Genomic DNA, 21,383 nt, shown 5'->3' on the forward strand with positions numbered 1-21,383 from the left:
CTGATGCACATTCCTGAGTTGTTTTACAGATACTATAACTGCCACCAGAGGGGAAAAGCTAAAACTGCGTGATGACTAGACTGTAGCCATGACATAAGCTGCTCCACCTTGAGCAGTACTGAATCTATGGCTAGTACAATTCCAAGAACTGGCCTTAAGAGAATGGGATTAGCACTATTGCTCATAATAATGTATATCTTGGTGGGCATCAAAATAATTGTAGCTTGTTCTGCCTGCATATGTAAGTGGGCAACTAAAATTGTCAGCAAAGAGATACTGCAAACCCATGCTGACATCTTCCACTCTAAGAATACGGTGCCCTTTGTCAGAATGAAGAAGTTACAGAAGACAGACCTTCACCCATGATCCCGTAGAAATGGAATGATGTTCTGACAAGTGGGGATTTGTAAGCAGCTTTTGGCAGGAGAAAGCTTTTTGCAGGAAAGAGCTCTCTGCAGGAGGCCCTTTTGCCTTGTCACTAACCTTAAACAAGGCGCCCCCCATGCTCTACTCATCTCCAGCCCTAGCAGTGCCTTTCAAATCTTAATCACACAATACCTTGCGTAATCTGTTGGTTCTTTCTATAGATCAAAGAAGTTGAAATGAAGAATAAGTAATTAACAGATGACCAGTTCTCTTCCCTAGCTTCCCCTTAAGTAATCTTGCGAACAAACTGTGTGAACAAGATAGCATCTAAAGAAAAATCACAGGAAGTTGACAAGCCTGCATACAAGTCTGCACACAGTGGGGGATGGCGATGACTCCCACCCCCTATCTCAATGATTAACTGAGATTACTTCCCTTTTTCCCTATAAAAACTTTCATGGCCAAGCATAAGTTTCAGAGGTGGTTTTTGGGGACACTGAGTCCACCATCTCCCCAGATTGCCAGCATTCTGATTAAAAGCAACTTTCCTTTCTACCAACATTTGTCTCTCTCTCTCGAGTATTTTTTTTTGATTTTTTATTTACATTTATTTATTTATTGATTTATTTTTGGCTGTGTTGGGTCTTCGTTGCTGCGCACGGGCTTTCTCTAGTTGCAGCGAGCAGGGGCTACTCTTCGTTGCAGTGTGCGGGCTTCTTATTGCGGTGGCTTCTCTTGTTGTGGAGCATGGGCTCTAGGCGTGCAGGCTTCAGCAGTTGTGGCACGCGGGCTCAGTAGTTGTGGCGCACGGGCATGTGGGATCTTCCCGGACCAGGGATCGAACCCAGGTCCCCTTCATTGGCAGGCGGATTCTTAACCACTGCGCAGCCAGGGCAGTCCCTCAAGTATTGATTTTTTGAGTGGTGAACAGCCAGACCTGATTAGGTAACACCATTGTTGATGTATCAACATTTGTTCCATAAACCTGCAATTTGTGGATATTTGAGTTATTTTCAATTTTCTGCTATTATAAAAATGTTGTAATGCAGATTCTTGCACATACATCTTTGGGCATTTGTCTGATTATTTCCATAAGATAATTTCCTATTCAGTGCAGTGGGATTGCTGCACTGAATGGTATGAATTTTGATTTTTATCTGTCACATTTATTTATTTATTGCTGCATATTGACAGATTTCTCTCCAAAAGGGTTAATCAATTCACATTCTTATTATCGCAGATAGAGCTCAGAGGAGAGAATACCTAGTCCAATCTGAAGTTCAAGAGAGGCTTCTCAGAGGAGTTGACTCAGAGGAGTTCTCAGGGGCTAAGTCATATGAAACTGAGTCAAGTCGTCAAAAAACGATAAATAATCTACAGGGAGCCAGGGTCCGTGGGGGCTGAGGGCTGGGTTCCCCCGCTACTTTGGCTTGTTTCTATCCACCCTCTCCAACACTAGGCGTCATTGACATAGTTATTCTTTGCCAAATAGAATTACTCTTTGCCTTAAAAAAAACAAAACCAAAACCAAAACCAAAAAACCCCCCCAAAACTTGTATTCATGCATTGGAACTATTTCATAGTTCATTTCCTACTCTGCAGAAAACAGGAACGTTGGCTACTGGGAGTGTTCCCTCAGAAATCATAGAAAAAGAATGAAAAAAGTTACTTGAAATCCTCCAACAAGATCCTGATTGTATCTTAGATACATTAACCTCTCAGAGGCTAATTTCTGAGGAAGAGTATGAGATTCTGGAGAATATTACAGATCCCATGAAGAAAAGTTGGAAGCTGTTAATTTTGGTACAGAAAAAGGGAGAAGTGAGCGGTCAACTTTTTCTCAACTGTTTACTTAGTACTTTTTCAGAGTCAGCTACCATTTGGGACTTAAATCACTTAAATCATGGTAAGTTAAATTTCTACACTTTTTTGGGCTGAGAGGGAGGAGGTAGATTTCCTGAAAAAAAAGAAAATTTTTACTTTTTATTTTCCTTTGTCATTCTCCTGCAGATAATTTTCACTGAAATATGATAAAAGGGAAAAGTATCCAAGATTTAAAATGCAGGGAATGATGTATCTTATTGTTTTAGGGGATTTATAATTTTTTGTTCAAACTCAATCCAAAAGCTGCAATTGTTTTTTTTTTTTTTAATATTTATTTATTTTATTTGGTTGTGCTGGGTCTTAGTTGTGGCAGGTGGGCTCCTTAGTTGTGGCATGCTAACTCTTAGTTGCATCATGAATGTGGGATCTAGTTCCCTGACCAGGGATCAAACCCGGGCCCCCTGCATTGGGAGCATGGAGTCTTACACGCTGCACCACAAGGGATGTCCCCAAAACCTGCACTTGTTTTAGTGCTAGTATAAACTTATTATTCTGGCAGTGACATTCTGAAATACTCATAGTCGGAAAGAGACTACTGTTAGTGACACATCAGGATTTCCTTATAAAGTAAGTGAATTCATGGGTATTAACAACCTCAAGACCAAAAGCTGCATCTTTCACTTAGTATAGCCGTTTTGAAAATATAGGAAAAATAATTTTTAACACACATATGTGGTAGATTAGCAACTTCTTTTTTCTTTTTTAATTTATTTTTGGCTGCGTTGGGTCTTCATTGCTGTGTGTGGGTTTTCTCTAGTTGCGTCAAGCGGGGGCTACTCTTCATTGAGGTGCATGGGCTTCTCACTGCGTGGCTTCTCTTGTTGAGGAGCACAGGCTCTATACGTGCGGGCTTCAGTAGTTGTGGCTCGCGGGCTCTAGAGCGCAGGCTCAGTAGTTGTGGCACACGGGCTTAGTTGCTCTGCGGCATGTGGGATCTTCCCGGACCAGTGATCAAACCTGTGTCCCCTGTATTAGCAGGCGGATTCTTAACCACTGCACCACCAGGAGAGTCCACAACTTCGTTTTCTCTGTGAGGAGAATGCCAGCAGAACCTTAGTTTTCTGGAGCAAATCAAATTCTAATTTTTCAACGTTCAAAGATAATTAGTGGCAAATGAGGGCGCACTTCATCCAGGATGAATTGTTTAGCAGTTCTGTAAATTACTACCAGAGACAGGTGTAGCTCCTTTTCTAAAAAATAGTGAAGATTATTTTAAGAGATGTTAGAGAGGCAGAGGCTCAGATAAAAAGATTAATGTTAATGGTCTCTAATGTAGTACAGGACCTGTATGCTTAGAGAAACAGGTCTTGTTATTTCCAGGACTTATTCCAAATCAGAGTTATTTGCTTCTTGATTAGAAATGATTAGGATCAGATTTTGTTAGCAATGGCCTTATGTAGTCTGAGCTGGTTTAGGGTCACAGTAAATCCACAAGTAAACACAGGATTCAAGTTTTCTATTTCACTCATTTACCCTTTGAGTTTGCTGTGAAAGACTCGAACTTTTGAGCAAGGCAGGAGTGTGATCTGATATTTTTCAGTGGGAGAAAGTTCTGACAGTTGAGTCGTTGCCATTTATGTAGGAGGTGGTAGGTATTCCTGTTATCCAGTGAAATAAAGGAGATGATGCTTTGAGGTCATGGAAAGTCAAGTTATTATAACATTTGTTAATTTCAAAAAAAAAAAAAAAAAAAGAAAATAAAAATCCCCCAACCTTTCCTATTCTTTCCAGAACTTTTAAAAAATGAGTATATGGAGCCACCGCAACCTTTGGGGGTAAGCAGGGAAGGTGTTTTTTCTTCCTGGAGAGAAAGAGCCTGAGGATCCTGAGATCACCATGTCCTTCAAAGAGAAAGAACACTTGGATTTGGAAACCTCTGAGTCTTTCACGGACAAGAAGGCTGGTTATCAGGAAACTGCTTGGTCCTCAAGGGAAAATGAGAAGGAATACAACACACCAAAATTCACATCTCTGCAACTGGTTGAGAATGTTGAATATGAATTTCTAACAACTATTGAGTATTTACAGGATGAACAGAGATATGAGGAGTCAGATGATTTTTTACACTTAGGAAAAGAGGAATATCTAGAATCTGTTGGGTACTCTGAAGATGGAGACACCCCCGTGGAAGAGGATGCTTATGATGACCCAGAGTGCATTATCTATGACAGCAAAGAGGACTCCTTGTATTCTGAAACCATGGAGTTCTCTGATGAAGAACAGAATTATGGGGATTCAGAAACTGGCATGTCATTGGAGGAGGAAGAGGAGAAAAGTATGGAAGGTATGGGAATGATGTGTGTGTAGTTACTTAGGCAACAACTTATTTTTAGGTTGCCATGACATAATGGGGAGAGGGGCTGAGGAAAGGCACCAGATGGCAGCAGAAAAGCAGCTACACAAAAATTTCTTGGACCTCTCTAACTCGGAATTGCCTCAGAGGTGAGTGTTGACAGGGAGGAAAACCCAGGACCTAGGAACAGTGGACAGTATAAGCTAAAGTAAATATTGACTATCAACTTAAAGGTTTCTGCAGTCACCTCCATCATACATATAACCACTGATTTTAGCTGTTCCCTTCTGTTCCTCAGATTAAACCTTTTTAATCATTTTAGCTCCTTTGTGACCAATGGAATATGGGGATTATAAACCTAACTATTGAAGTGGAAACAGGAGAGGAATTTGTGATAAATGGATAAAATCCCAAAATAAAGCTTGTCTTGATCCAGTCCAAATATTGCCATTTTGATGAGGAAATCTTGAATTTGAATATTTCTCAATGAAAATTCAAAATATGAGAAATGCTTAATTTGGAGAGATACTGTCTGGGAAAATAAACATCACCAAGTTCTGAGTACAGAAAGAGAAGGTAACTACCAACTCACATTCAGTCCAAATCCTGGGAATTCATAATCCAGTTATGGGTCAGAAAAGAGTAATTTCCAAAAAAAAAAAAAAAAAAGAAAAGTAATTTCCTCCTCAGCACACCTTGACATTGCTACTAGGGCTGCTGTAACAAAATAGCACCACAAACTCGGTAGCTTAAACAATAACAATTGAAACATATTGTCCTACAGTTTGGAGGCTGGAAGTCTGAAATCAAGGTGTCTCTAGGGTTGGTTCCTTTGGAAAGCTGTAAAGAAGAATCTGTTCCTAGCTTCTGGTAGTTTGCTGGAAATCTTTGGGCTTCTTTGGCTTGTAGAAGCATCCCCTCCACCCTCGCCCCCCTCACCCTACCCCCACAACCTGCCTTCATCTTCACATGGTTGTCTTCCTGGGTTCACGCCTCTATGTTGAAATTTCCCCTTTTTATAAGAATACCAGTCATATTAGGTTAGGGCTCACCATAATGACCTCATCTTAACTAATTACATCTACCATGTGATGCCATTTCCAAATACCATTACCTTCTGAGGTACTGGGGCTTAGGATTTCAACATACGAATTTGAGGGGTACATAATTCAACCCATAACACAGCTCTTGTCCCACCCCCATACCTTCCCAATATATAGTTGCTTTTAGACCTCATTCTTAATTTTTTGAATATATTACAGTTGTTGCATAGGGTTGAATTAATTAATTAGTCATTGCATACTACCCTCATTATTCTGCAAAAAGCCCCTTTTGTTTATCTATTTCATTTTTTTCTCTATTTCCCATTCACCTTCCTCCATAGGTAACATTCTAATATTATGTGTTTCTTGCATGATATTGTTTTGTTTTGCATGATTTTTCTGTATCATTTATTTATCACAATAGTAATATCTCAACATAGCATCTCAAAATTAGGGTCACTTAAAACCATAAGAGTGTATAATTGTCCATGTGTCTGCAGTTGGCTGAGCAGTTCTTCTGGTCTGCGCTGGGTTTACTCCTATATCTGTGGTCAGCTGGCATAGGCTCATCTCTCATCTAGCAAGCTAGTCTGGACTTGTTCTCAGACTCCGCGAGGCATATTCTTATGGTGAGGGAGAGTAGTCAGAGAGACAGAGAGAGAGAGTAATGAAGGCATTTTTAGGCTTAGGCTCAGAACTATCACGCCATCTGTATGATAGGTTTCCTAGGGCTGCCCCAATAAAGTACTACAAAATGGTGGCTTAGAACAACGGGAAATATATTGTTTCACAGATATGGAGACCAGAAGACTGAAACCAAGGTGTTGGTAGGGTCATACTCTCTCTGAAGGCACTAGGGAAGGAGCTGTTCCAGCCCTCTCTCGCAGCTTCTGGTAGCCTGAGGTGTTCTTTGGCTTGTAGACCATCTTCTTGGTGCATGTCTCTGTTTTCAAGTTTCCTCTTTTTATAAGGACACTGATCAGATTGCATTAGGGCCCACCCTAATGATCTCATTTTAGCTTGATCACCGCTGTAAAGACCTTATTCACAAGTAAGGCCACATTCTGAAGTACTGGGAGCATCAACATATCTTTTTGGGGGGGGGATACAATTCAACCCATAATGCATACAATTCTGCCACACCCTGTTGGCAAAAGCAAGTCGCAAAGCTAATTCGAATTCAAGGGTTGGGGAGAAATAGACTCCACCTCTTGCGAGGTAGTATTGCAAAAAGTATGGATGCCAGAAAGCCATTAATTGGGGCTATTTTTGCAATCAATTTAACACCTTTAAGAAAATAGGTCAAGAAAAGTCTCAATAATAATGTAGTTATGACCTGCAATATAGTTCTAATGGTTACCAATCCACTCTAGTTGACTGGAGGCCTGTGGCTATCCTCTGTCTCTTTCCTTTGTAATATTTGTCTATGCAGCTGGGAACGGGGGGGGGGGGGGGGGGGGGGGGAATCCAAATGCATCTGATTCAAAGGAGAAGGATCTTCACGCTTTTTGTCATGTTAAATTTTATGCCCCCCACGCCCAACATTGTGTCTCAAATCAAAGTCTCAGGAAGACTTGCCTATGTGCTCTGCAATGTATAAGGTCAACTTGTATATGGACTATATCAATCAACTCCCTTCCCTTCTAGCTTATACTAGTTGGGGTCAGTCGATGGTAGGAACCCATATATTTACCATTTCCTCTGCCCTTTCTTCTTCCTGAAGATCAAAGTTTTAATTTGATGTTATTTCCTGTTATCCTGAAGAATTTTATTTATTTTTTGTTTGTTGAAACGTCTTTATTTTGCCTTCAATACAGAATATTTTTGCTGCGATGAATTTCAGATTGGAGATTTTTTGCCTTCAGTATTTTATGGATGTCATTCCTGTCATTTGGCTTGCATTCTTTCTGATGCTAAGTCTTGTCATTTTATCATTGCTCCCCCTTAAGTGTTGTGTTACTTTTCTTCTGATTGATTTCAAGATTTTTTTCTTAAAATTTTTTTCTGCGGTTAACTCTGACGTGTCTAGGTGTGCTTTTCTTTGTTTTCATCTTCTGTAGGGTTTGTGAATCTATAAATTTGGAATTTTTTTTTCCACATTTGGAAAATTCTCAGCCATTATTTATCCAACTATTTTTCTGTCCCACTTGCTCCCTCCTCTCTTTTTGAGACTCCAAGTACATGTGTGTTAGAGTTTCTGATATCTTTCCTGAGGTCCCTGAGGCTCCATTCATTTTTAAAAAAAATTTTTTTCTCTTTATTCTTTAGATTGGGTCATTTCTACTGCTATACCTTTAAGTACACTGAATTTTTCTTCTGTCATTTCCAATCTTCTTTTAAGTCCATCTACTGATTTTTGAAAAAATTCAGGTATTGTTACTTTTAATTCTAGAATTTCAATTTTTAAATGCTTTCTGTTTTTTTTTCCTGAGAATTGCTATTTAATCATTCATTATGGGTTTATTTTATTGTACATTCTTGAAAATAGTTAAGATAGCTGCTTTAAAATTCTTATATGCTAAATCCAACATCTGGGTCATCCTGGAGTGGGTCTCCATTGATCAAGTGTGCGTTACATTTCCTGTTTCTTCCTATGTCTCGTAACTTTGGATTTTGTCCTATGCATTGTGTATGATCAGTTATAGAGACTCTGGATTGTGAAACTTCTGCAAAGAATCTTGGGTTTTTTTCGTTGGTTTAGTTCCTAATTAACCTGACTGGACTCAAATTCAAAACTCAGTCTCCTTTCAGTGGGTGGTAGCTAAAATCTCTGATCATTTTTTTTTTTGCCTTACATGGGCTATTTTCATGAATTTTTAATTTACATAAATGGTATTGGGTTCTAGAAATTACTGCTTCTTAATTTTTCATCCATCTCTATGCTTATTAGGTATATCACTGTACTGCTCCACAGTAGCCTGTTATTACCTTGTCAATGTTAGGCATCTGGCTTGGGCTGTGTGAGTACTGATTTCTGTGCTGAAGAAGCAGAGGATGGTTGTCCAAAGGAAAAGCAGGGGATAGGCAAGAGCAGAAATTAAATGCTTTCTGCAACCCATCTTCTTAGTGCCTCCTCTGGGAATCCTTCATGCTGGCCTTAACTCCTCCCTCACCTTTTTATCCATGTATACCAGTTCAAGCAACTTTCAGACCATCCAAGGATTTCTTAGAGTTACTTTTGTTAATTCTTTTTTTTTTATCATTTAATTTATTTTTTTGGCTGTGTTGGGTCTTTGTTGCTGTGCATGGGCTTTCTCTAGTTGCAGCCAGTGGGGGCTTCTCTCCGTTGCAGTGCATGGGCTTATCATTGTGGTGGCTTCTCTTGTTTGCGGAGCATGGGCTCTAGGCACATGGGCTCAGTAGTTGTGGTGCACGCGCTTAGTTGCTCCGCGGCATGTGGTATCTTCCTGGACCAGGGCTCGAACCCGTGTTCTCTGCATTGGCAGGTGGATTCTTAACCACTGCGCCACCAGGGAAGCCTTACTTTTGTTAATTCTTGAAATCCATACTTTCTCTCACTTCTACTGTTTCTTCTAGGCTATTTTTATAGGGGATCCAAGAATCTTATGCTAATTTGCTATCCATCAGGAGCAGAAAATGCTCTCTGATTTTCTTTCTCTACTAAGCACTGTCTCCGTATTCCCAAGAAGTGGCTAGAAGATAAATTAGAAAATAACATCAGGAGAAATTAGGTACAACATGTAAATTCTGAGAAAACTTCAATGATAACAAAATGTTCCATTTCTCCAAACTTTAGCAAGAGTTAACATTTAAGAAATAAATTGGTATCAACCTAGAGAATTCCTCATACATGTGTATAATGAAGCTTTAACAGGGTTTTTCATTGCTGCATACAAACATTAGCCAAAAAAATTGGAAAACCTAAATGATCACCAGTAGACAATTGTTAAATAAATAATGGTTCTTCCAAACCATGAAGTACAATGGATTAGCTAAAATGAATTAAGTAGGTCTCTATATATACTTACCTGGAAGAATTTGCAAGGAATACCACTGAGTAAAAAGAAGTTTTATACCGAAGAAGAATCATTCAGTATAATATCATTTATAAAATAAAATAGCATCCATTAAACCAAACTGTGTATTTCTACATATGCAAACATACTTATGTACTTGCATAGAAAAAGGATGGGAAGGAAACGTACCATACTATATTGACATATCTCTTAGAAGGAAATAGAATTGACAGAGCAATGAAAGAGAACTTTACTTGTATTGTTTCATCTTTTTTTTTTCCAATGAAAATGTCAATAACTTATTTAATTAAAAAAGTCATTGAAGGAAGCTTAGATGCTGAACACGACATTCACTGACTATCTTCTTTCCTACAGAAAGAAAAAAGTGTTTAAAGATGTCCTGTCCTGTTTAAACCCAGATACAAGCAGAAAGCTTCTGCCAGATTTCGTTAAACAATTCTTCTTAGACCGAGGATGTAGGTGGGTGACTGAGACTCCAGGTGACTTAGCCTGGAACTTCCTGATGAAACTTCAAGCACTGGATATGACAGTCAGAGATTCAATCCTCAGGCACAAGGTTCTGGGTGAAGATAGCAAAGGGGAATTTTTGACTGGAGTAGAGAATTTGGAAATTAGAGAAACAGAAACCATTAATCCCCTTGATGTCCTTTGTGCCTCTATGCTGTATTCAGATAGCTCTTTGCAACGTGAAGTCATGTCAAACATATATCAGTGCCAGTTTGCCCTTCCCTGCTACTGCCAGATGCAGAAAAGAACAAAAGCATTTTAATGCTGGGAGCCATGAAGGACATTGTGAAGGAGCAGTCAACGCAGTCTTCAGGAAGGCCTACAGGGGATACAGAAAATTTCTGACTCTCATGAAGATGCCTGTCATCTCTTTTGTGCGTCTCGGATACTGTAGCTTCTCCAAGTCCAGAATCCTCAACACACTGCTCAGCCCTGCCCACCTGAAATCACACAAAATCTTTCTCCATCAGGATTTGCCTGTTCTGGTGCTTCCCCAGCAGATCTCTGATGGCCTGGTTGAGGTAACATGGAGTTTTCCTGATAGTGATGGTCTAAAGGAAAACCCCAGTTTTTTCCAGAAAGCTGTTGCTGTGGCCAACCTTCGTGGGGATCTAGAAAGTTTTTGGACACAGTTTGGTTTCTTGATGGAAGTTTCCTCAGCTGTGTTTTTTTTCATTGACTGCCTAGGTGAGAAGGAATGGGACTTGCTAATGTTTTTAGGGGAAGCTGCCATTGAAAGATGCTACTTTGTCCTCAGTCCCCAGGCCAGGGAGAATGAGGAGGCTCAGATTTTCCAGAGGATCCTGAAGTTGAAGCCATCACAACTACTGTTTTGGGAGGAGGAGGAAGCTGGAGAGAGAGGGAGGAACATGGAGGGTCTTCAAGCTGCCCTGAAAGAAGTGATGTCCTCTTCACTCAGATGTGTGTCTGTGGAGGACATCGCACCCCTGGCCAGGGAGTTGGGGATACAGATAGACCACGACTTTGAGAACATGCAGGGGATTCAAGTTTCCCCTACTGAAAACTTGGCTGGAACAGCTGAAGATGAGGGACCACAAAGACACAGTCAGCCAAACAACTCATCTGAAAGCCCCGCTTAGATGTCAGTAAGAGAGACTGAGGCTAGATGTGAGATCAGCCAAAATCTTCAGAATTTCCATCTCACCCCAGTATTCATGCCTCTTCTGAAAAACTGCCGTCCTTTACCAACCAGAATTGGAGGTAATTTTTACCATGTTTCTTTGACAGCCCCATGGGTTATGGTCTCCCAGTTTTGGTTAGAGCGGAGGTCTCAGGGTTTCCATCCTTCACCCTTTCAGAATACAAGGACCCATAGTCCAGATAAAGTTTTGGGATTCAGTACTTCCAACCTCAGAGATTTTATTCAGGTGAAAGATTTATGAAATTTTCAAGAACTGCTCAGGGACGTCACATGGATAAAACTTTTGGGAGACCATCAAGACCCATTTCTCAGCATGTACAGGCCTGGTCTGAGAGACCACAGAAAATGGGAGCCCTTGAAAAGTCTGGGGAAGTGGACTCCCAGGGAGCTCACCTCCGTTCCCTGGGTTCACAGGCAGCAAGAGCGGTTGGGAAGTCACAGCCTAGGCAAGTCTGTGCCTGGGGAACACAGGAGACAACTTTACTAGTGATTAATGCACTATAATTTTTGGCTCGGGTCCTGATTTGACAGCCCTGCATCTCTAAGCCTCGCAGACCAGATCAGTTTCTCTGGGATGCAGAGGCAGAGAGAAAGGAGAATAGATGAAGATACTGAGACATGCATATCGTCCAGAGGGCCCCTGCCCCTTATCCCCAGTTCTGGGTAAACCCCCAACCCTACCCCTAGGCCCCAGGTGAGCAATAAAACCCAAAGAGAGATTCGAATACTGCATGTCTTTAGTATCTGTCACACTTCCCATAATCGGATGGGTGAAGGGATCATGCAAGAGAGGAGGAAATATTATTAATAAAAAACTGCATCAGTTAATACTTCAAATATCATTCCATCACAGCAGTAACCCAGGTAGTGTGGACAGAGTGACAGGCGCAACTTGAGGAAGGGCAGAACTTAAGGGACAGGCAGAGGATCAGTTATGTATGCAGAGGAGGACTGGATGGGGAAGAAGAGCCGAGACGGGCTCCTGGAAGCTCTGGGTGGGGTGTTTCAGGAAGTCAGCAGAGACTGTCCTATCAAATTAGGGCCAATTTCCTTCCCTTAGACTAGACCTACTTTTGGTGTTTTTAAGATAAGGAATGAGATGAAAGTTTCAGAAACGAAGAGATAGAACTGTCAAAGGATTATTCTGTTGCCTCTTTATTCTGCCCAAACCATATTAAAATTATTCAAATAGTAACCAGCCGAGTTCAGTCCTGGGCAGCCTGGGAGTGTGCTGCTGGGGATCCTGCTGTGAGGAGAGTCGCCGGCCAAGAGCCCTCTGTAGGGACCCACTGCGGTGGTCCAGAAACCGCACTCTGGGCTGACTGCTCCGAGTCAGGGACTCAGCATGGTGAGGGTCCCGGAGCCGGGCCAGTCCTTCCCACGTGTGGGGACCCTGCCAGGCAGTCTTGGCTCTGGGGCTCCTTGTTGGCCTGGCTGAGACTTTCTCTGAGCTGCAGTGTAGTCCGATGCTCTTCCTCACCAGTGCCCCCTCCCTTCTTTCTTGCCTTGTCTGACCTGCAGGCAGTATGAGCTCTCCCCACTTCTGCTCCCTCCTCCCTTTCTGTGTCACAGACTTTTCACGGACTTGAATTCTATCTTAGCATCTGCTTCCTGGAGGACCTGAAGTGGCACAAGTTATTTGTGAAAAATGTTTCTTCTTCTTTCAGTGTCTGAGCAGTCTTGGACACACCTACTTCTCCCCCTCCCCCTTTGTGAGAAAGCAGACCCAGGGAAGCTTTGCTATAATTCTTGAGAGTCTGCTTCAAAAAGGGAGAAATGTTTTGACTCTTTTAGTTCCTTTAGGATGGACATTAATTTTGGATGTGGAGAGATTTTTTTAACAAGAGCTTTGCATGCATGCATATTTCATCTGTTGCCAGGTGTCAGCACTGTTCCTTGCTTAATAACAACACGGAATCATTCATCATTTACTATTCTCATTTGTAGCCCACAAGAAAGAAGAAAAAATTCATTAATGATATGGTGTGTGCTGGGATATTGCTTTAGGTTCCTGGGACCTCTTGCAACATTGGCCAAAGATCAGTAAGGTAAGAACTGAGATGTGACCCCTTGCGTTGTGTGGTTATTGTCAATACAGCTTTAGGGAGAAAAGAGCACAGAAGCCAGACTGGGGAGGGTTGAGATGTGAATGGAAAGTGAGGAAGTGGACACTTTAAGAAATTTGATTGAAAAGGAAAGTGCTGTACCTACTGGATCAAGAAAATTTTTTCTTCCTCCCCCTCCCCCCTTTTTTCTTCTCTTCTTCCTTCATTTTCCTTCTCCTCCTCATTCTTCTTCATCTTCTTCTTCTTCTTCTTTTTTTTTTTTGGGCTGTGCTGCATGGCATATGGGATCTTAGTTCCCTGACCAGGGATCCAACCCATGTCCCCTACAGTGGAAGCACTGGAAGTGTGGAGTCTTAACCACTGGCCCGCCAGGCAAGTCCCATCCTCATTCTTCTAATTCATCTTTTTTTTTTTTAAGTCCAAGGTAACATAATATTTGGCAAAAAGTTCAAACACTATAGAAATATATCGTGTAGAAAGTCCCTCATAATTCTACCCTCTGGATAGCAGGAGTTCTCAATATTGTCTGCACATTAGAATCATCAGGGGAGATTTTTAAAAATCCCAATGCCGAGCCCACAGCCTGTGTCAAAGATATAGAGATCTCTGGGAGTGGCAGCCAGATATCCGCATTCTTTAAAGCTCTCTAGGTGATAACGACACACAGTCAAGCTTGGGAACCACTGCTCGAAGTGTGGCCTGTGGGCCAGTGGCGTCAGCATCAGCATTCAGCAGAAGCTCAACTCTGTAGCCCTTCTACCTAGTGAATCGTAATCTGCGTGCTAACAATATCCCTTGATACTTCATATGCACAATAAATTTGTTTTTACATTTATGGTCAGTTGGTTTTTTTTAAATTGAAATATAGTTGACTTACAATGTTGTGTTAGTTTCTGGTGTACAGCAAAGTGATATATATATATATATATATATTCTTTTCAGATTCTTTTCCGTTATAGGTTATTACAAAATATTGAGTATAGTTCTCTGTGCTATGCACTAGGTCCTTGTTATTTATCTATTTTATGTATAGTAGTATATGTATATGTTAATCCCAACCTCCTAATTTATCCCTCTCCCCCTTTCCCCTTTGGGTAACCATAAGTTTGTTTTCTATGCCTGTGGGTCTATTTCTGTTTTGTAAATAAGTTCATTTGTATCTCATACGCACAATAAAAATCGAGCAGCACTTTTTAGAGAAAAATCACTAAAAGAAATAAGGAAGCCTTTTTTTTTTTTTAAGATGGAATGAACTCATACTTACAGAGTTACTGAGAGGAAGAATCTGTAAAGGGGAAAGAATAGAAAGTATAAGACAGAATGTATAATTGGTAGGGCAATGTCCTACAAGAGGTAGGAGGGATAGAATTGGCAGCTGGGAAAAATGAACTTTGAAGAGAAAAGGGAATTTGTCTTCTTGGGACACTGGAAGGAAGAGGGAGTGAATGATAGACTTGCAGGTAGGTTTGAATTGTGGGGAAACTGGAAGTTGATGGTATTGCCTCGTGATGGCCTTTGTTTTCTGCTTTCCCCAGGGAAGTAGGAGGAGAGGCGCTCTGTGAAAAATGAATGGGGCAAAGAGGAATAATGGCTATTGAAGCCCTACTATGTGCCACAAGGGGTGTTACATACAAAAAGCCTATATACTCCTTCCAATAGCCCTAAGACAGTCCTATTATTCAGATGGGGAGATCAATTCTCTGCTGGCTTCTCCTTTGCTCAGTCTCTGCACATCTATCCTGAGGTTCCCTCTCTATTTCTTCATTCCTTTGGTGACATCACTCAGTCCCCTGACTGTGAGTGTTATCTACATGACTTTGCCTGCAAACCCCGCCCCCCCCACCCAATCTACATTTCTAGTCCTGACCTGTGTTGTGAACTCCATCCAATTGTTTACTCGACATTTCCATAGCATGCCTGATAGAAATCTCAAACTTATGGGCAAAAGAGAACCCTTCCCAAACTTGCAACCCTCCTCCATAGCCCACTCCCTTAATTATAATAATGCCCAAACCCAGGACTTCTGGCAGTGTCTTCCCTCACCTCCCTCCATCCCAAATCACCAAGAAGTCTTGTCAATTTTATCTCCATAGCGTTCTGAGTCCATCCACTTCTCTAAGATCTCCACTCCCACCAGTCCCATCTAAGCCACCATCACCTCCTACGTGGACCACTGCAGTAGCGTTCTACCTGCCCTCTCTGCGTCCGCTGCTGCCGCCCTGCAGCCCAATCTCTGAATCTCAGCCAGACTGAGGTATACACATGGTGTATACACATGGCAATTTAAAAACATATAAACAGAATAGTATCACGAATCCCCTTAATCTTACCATAGCAACTCCAAAAATTATCAATAACTTGTCAATCTTTTTTTAATCTCAACGTTTTTCTTTTTTAAAAAAAAGCATTTAAAAGCAAATTTAAGATGCCATATTATTTCAACCATACATATTTCAGTAGATATCTCTAACAGAGGAGGATTTTAAAAATTAAAACCAGAATGCTCATTACATTCTCAGTGCTGCACAGGTTTATATATTTTATCTCATTTAGTCTTTGTAATAGTCTTGAGGGGAGGGTGTTGCTAGATGATTTCACCTACAGGAAAGTGTAGATTTAGAGTGTCCTGGCCCAAAGGGCTGAAATTTGAAGCGGGAGTCCTCAAGTTCCCTGTCTGCTGTGCGTTCCACCCATTATGACTTCTCTTTCCTGTAAGTGTGAGGTCTCCTCTGCACATTCCTTAGTGCCTTACATCTAGTGATCTTGCATCATTTTAAGAAAAGAGAAAATAAAAATGGGAAGAATCTATATTTTCAGATTTTCCTGCTTAAATTTTTCTTTAAAATTTAGGAACAACATCATTATACTGCCATCTTCTGGATCTTTTGAATGCTAACACATCAATGACAATATAGATATTTAAAACCACGTCTGTCCAACTCTCTAATCTAGGGCTGACATATTAAACTTTGCATAATTAAAATTATTTCTTTAGTTAATTGGAAAAGTTTTCTTTAAACAACTTAATACATATTAAATATAGAGGCTAAAAAGTAGATGTATTTAGAGGTCAGTTATTTTTGTTTGTAGGGGATGGAGGCAAACGTACATAGTTAAAATTTACAAGTAGTTCAACCTGCACCTTTTGGCCATTAATTTTAACCTCTTCCAATGACAGTTTTTAAAATTAATGTTAATAGAGTTGTTGGCTAGAAAAGCATTTCCACTGCTGGTGAGAGTATAAATTATCACAGTCCTTTAGGAAGGCAATTTGATTGCTTATTTAAAAAGTAAAAATAAACTATCTGTAACTTTTGACCCAGTAAATTTACTTTAGGAACTCATCCTACATATATTCTTGTTAATGTATGCAAAGATGTATATATCTTTGAATAAGATGTATAATCTCACCTTGTTTATAAAGGGCTAGAAAAACCCAGCATGCTTCAGTAAACGATGTTACTACATCTATGCAATGTGGTTCTATGAAGGTGCTTAAAAATAATGGTGTAATTCTAAGTACACTGGTAATAATAACTAATAATGACTGATATTCTAAGAGGTTTGTTTAAAATATTTTGGCCTAGAACTGGAAGATGCTATGCAAATTAAATACTCTTTCATATTTTTTACTAACAGATATTTATGTAGCAAAAAACTACATTTGGATTTCTGCCTCTAAAAGAGTGATAAACTCAGCTTTTAAAAAATGGAACGTGAGGCAATAAAGTCCTCAATCTTAGCTCCATAATCAATGGTACAATAAATAAGATAAAGATAATGTGAGTGTAAGTTATATTTTGTGGTTTCTACTCAAGAAAAGTTTAAACTAACGGGGAGAAAAACTTAGTACTCCGTGAAATCCATGCCATGAAGCCAAATTTACAGTGCAATGTCTTTTTACTTACCTTTATTATTTAATAATAAAAGATTGACTAGGCACAGTAATCATGACTGGTATTTGTCAAGCCTTTTCTATGTGCTAAGTCCTATCCTAAGTGCTTAGCATGTGAGAAGTCAGTTGATCTTCTCCATGACTTTGGAAAGACAGTATATAGACAATATTTCTATTTAATGAAATTGAGAGTGAGGAAGGTTAAGTGAGGAAAGTTAAGCACATGGTCAAATCAGGAAATGAGTCCAAATATTCTGAATTCGGATGCAGTGCTTTTTTTTTTTTATTACACCCAAATGCGTCAAAAGGGAAAAACATACAGGTGTAAATGCCTATGTTAGAATGCTTGGTAATATATATGAAGTGCCAAGTACACTGCCTGGCATATTATATTGATAAATACTCAAAAAAGGTTGACTATAACTCTTGTTATTTTTATTATGTTGAGAGGACAATAAGGGTAGGTCTTTGACCAAGTGACACAGACAAGCATCCTTCCCACTCAACACTTCCATTGAAAATTCTCAATTGCATTGTAATGTCTTCACACTCAAATGAAGCATAAGCCCCACGAGGGCAGGAGTTTTCTCTGTTCTGTTCACTGTTATCTCCTGAGGCCTATAAGACAGCTCATATTAACTTCTCAGCAAACATTTGACACCTAGATTGAGAGACCAGAAGATTTTCTTGCTCCTTTTTTCTTCTTTTTGACTGTGCCATGTTAGCTTACTATTGTTTTGCTCTTCTGTATAATTTGTATACTTCAGAGTAGTGCTCCCCAAGTTTTAGGGGTTATGAAACTTCCTGGGATCTTGCTAAACATGTAGATACCCCCAAAAAAGTAGATCCTCAGAAAGCTCCATTATGTATTTTTATACCCTCATGCTCCATTATGTATTTTTATACCCTCCACCCAAAATTTTGGTTTGGACGTCAAAACTGATGATGCATACACATATCAAGAGAGTATCAGAATACATAATGAAGCTTTCTGGGGGAAAAAGACCTGGGCAAGCTTTCCAGCTGGTCCAAAAATGGCTTGAGAGAGCAGGGAAAGAGGCTTGGGGTTTTGTTGTGTTTAGGGGGAGGGGCTGGAATAGGTCTCTTCCAGGAAGTTGCACACACCACCTTTGCTAATATCACTTTGGCCAGAAGTTAGCAATATGGCCTCACCTAACTACAAGGGAGATTTATAACATGTAGTCTTTATTTCAAGTCATAGTGTGTCCAGTTCAACATCAGAGTTCCATTGCTATATAACAAGGGGAGAATGAACATAAAGGGACCAGAAACAGTCTCTGATCCAGTTACGAAATAGACATTTTTAAAAAAAATCAATTTATTTATTTATTTTTGGCTGCGTTGGGTCTTCGTTGCTGTGCGCGGGCTTTCTCTAGTTGTGGTGAGCGGGGGCTACTCTTCCTTGCAGTTCGCGGGCTTCGCATTGTCGTGGGTTCTCTTGTTGCAGAGCACAGGCTCTAGGCGCGAGGGCTTCAGTAGTTGTGGCTTGCAGGCTCTAGAGCGCAGGCTCAGTAGTTGTGGCGCACGGGCTTAGTTGCTCCGCGGCATGTGGGATCCTCCCGTGCCAGGGCTTGAACCCGTGTCCCCTGCATTGGCAGGAGGACTCTTAACCACTGTGCCACCAGGGAAGCCCCGAAATAGACATTAGGTGGAGTAACATCAATTATTTCAAGTCATCTGTGTATGGTTTACTACTCATAATTTCTAGTTAGTGTTCCAAAGGTTGCTATTTTTGTAACTTACTCTGGGTTTTATTATGTTCCATAGCAATGCTTGGTGAGCTGAGGAGATAAAACTTAATGGAAAAGAGTATTTATTTATTTCTGGCAATGTGCCAGGCACCTGATTGGATACTTTCACATATATTTTCTCATTTGGAAGAGCCAAGAGAGAAATAAGAAAGAGTTCTCTCATCCAAGGTCAACTATAGGCAAAATGGTAAGTAAAGTAATGTTTCTTTTCTTTTTTCTTTTTCTCCTTTTGCATTTAATAATATTTTATTTATTTATTGAAGTATAGTTAATTTATAATATTGTGTTAGTTTCAGGTATACAGCAAAGTGATTCATATATATATACATATATATTCAGATTATTTTCCATTATAGGTTATTATAAGATATTGAATATAGTTTCCTGTGTTATACAGTAAATCCTTGTAGCTTATCTATTATATGTACAGTAGTTTGTATCTGTTAATACCATACTCCTAATTCATCCCTCTTTCCTTTTCCCTTTTGGTAACCATAAGTTTGTTTCCTATGTCTGTGAGTCTGTTTTTGTTTTGTATATAGATTCATTTGTACTATTTTTTAGATTCCACATATAAGTGACATCATGTAATGTTTGTCTTTCTCTGTCTGACTTACTTCACTTAGTGTGATATTCTCTAAGTCCATCCATGTTGCTGCATATGGCAATACTTCATTTTTTATGGTTGAGTAATATTCCATGGTATATATATATATATATATATATATATATATATATATATATATATATATATATACCACATCTTCTTTATCCATTCATCTGTTGGTGGACACTTAGGTTGCATGTCTTGGCTATTGTAAATACTGCTGTTATGAACATTGGGGTGAATGTATCTTTTCGAATTAGAGTTTTCATCTTTTCCGGATATATGCCTAGGAGTGGGATTGCTGGATCATAAGGTAGCTCTATTTTTAGTTTTTAAAGGAATTTTCCATACTGTTCTTCATAGTGGCTGCACCAATTTTTTCCACATCCTCACCAGCACCTGTTATTTCTTGTCTTTTTGAGAATAGCCATTCTGACCAGTGTGAGGTGATAAGTAAGGTAGCTTTTCTTTCATAACTTGTGCCTTCCTTTTCAATAGATCTTTTCTAAAGTGTGTTCTGTGTATTTATTTTTCTACAACAGAATGTCCAATGTAGAGCATAACTGAAAATATTCAATTGTGCAAAATGGTACGTAGGACTTAAGTTCAAATGGAAAACATAATTTGTCAAGATAAATACTTGAAAGTAATTTGAGGTCTTACAGAATAGTATTTCAATTAGATGATCTTTAAATCCAATTGGCTGAGCTGCCTTATCTCTAGACCCCAAATTACAGTTATTCTTTCCCTGCCCAAACTGAAATAGTCATTATGTGGAAGCATCAGAGCCAGTGGTTGGGTGTGATCATAATTGATTCTTGTTTCTAGAGCTTTCCCTAGCAACCTGCAAATATAACCTGCCTTGGATAAAAAGACACCAGAAATTTCTCAAAGGCCAGTGGTTCATATGGTAAGTATGATGAGTATTCTACATGATTCCCTTGGTTTCCATTTCTAGTTAGACAGCATCTAGATGGCTTTCTTCAATTTATCGTACAGGACAAACACAGGGACTCCATGCAGCCCCTAAGAATTTTGAATAAAGCGCCTAGAAAAAGGCTTATGTGCCTGCATTTTTTAAAAAATGAATTTATTATTTATTTACTTATTTATTGGCTGCGTTGGGTCTTCGTTGCTGCACGCGGCTGTCTCTAGTTGCAGCAAGCAGGAGCTACTCTTCGTTGCCGTGCGCGGGCTTCTCTTGTTGCAGAGCACAGGCTCTAGGCACGTGGCCTTCAGTAGTTGTGGCACGCGGGCTCAGTAGTTGTGGCTCGTGGACTTTAGAGTGCAGGCGCTCAGTAGTTGTGGCGCACGGGCTTAGTTGCTCTGCGGCATGTGGGATCTTCCTGGACCAGGGCTCGAACCCGTGTCCCCTGCATTGGCAGGCAGATTCTTAACTACTGCACCACCAGGGAAGTCCCCGCCTGCATTTTTGACTTATACAGTGCCTTATGTCAATTATGTCTCAGTAAAACTGGAATAAAAAAAGGTTAAAAGTTGGGACTTCCCTGGTGGTTCAGTGGTTAAGAGTCCGTGCTTCCACTGCAGGGGGCACGGGTTCAATCTCTGGACGTAGAACTACTTTCCGCATAGAACTAAGATTCCGCGTGCCACACAGCACGGCCGGAAAAAAAAAAAAAGGTTAAAACTTGAAAGGTCATCTACTTTACAAGGGGTTTATTGACTGCAGCATCACCGCTGCCATCTCCAAGGCTGCAGTGGTCCAATCAAGTGGGCAAAGCTGCAGCATGGGAGCAGAGAGGTTACAGCATAATTATTTGACTTATACA

The 21,383-nt window shown here is 40.1% G+C and overlaps 1 protein-coding gene across 1 annotated transcript in view; it reads left to right on the plus strand.

Annotated features, from left to right (window-relative positions):
- CARD6 (caspase recruitment domain family member 6) overlaps positions 1 to 21,383 on the plus strand; it is a 41,229-nt gene that overhangs the window by 5,646 nt on the left and 14,200 nt on the right. The window contains 10 exon segments of the mRNA XM_036847256.1: positions 1,969 to 2,272; positions 3,982 to 4,049; positions 4,051 to 4,534; positions 6,246 to 6,250; positions 9,943 to 10,312; positions 10,315 to 10,422; positions 10,425 to 11,312; positions 13,201 to 13,301; positions 19,003 to 19,173; positions 20,422 to 20,503. Of these exon segments, the coding sequence (XP_036703151.1) occupies positions 1,969 to 2,272; positions 3,982 to 4,049; positions 4,051 to 4,534; positions 6,246 to 6,250; positions 9,943 to 10,312; positions 10,315 to 10,422; positions 10,425 to 11,312; positions 13,201 to 13,229 (2,256 nt within the window). The 3' untranslated portion in view covers positions 13,230 to 13,301; positions 19,003 to 19,173; positions 20,422 to 20,503.

The sequence above is a fragment of the Balaenoptera musculus genome, chromosome 3 (genome assembly GCF_009873245.2).
Source record: "Balaenoptera musculus isolate JJ_BM4_2016_0621 chromosome 3, mBalMus1.pri.v3, whole genome shotgun sequence".
Classification (NCBI taxonomy): Eukaryota; Metazoa; Chordata; class Mammalia; order Artiodactyla; family Balaenopteridae; genus Balaenoptera; species Balaenoptera musculus.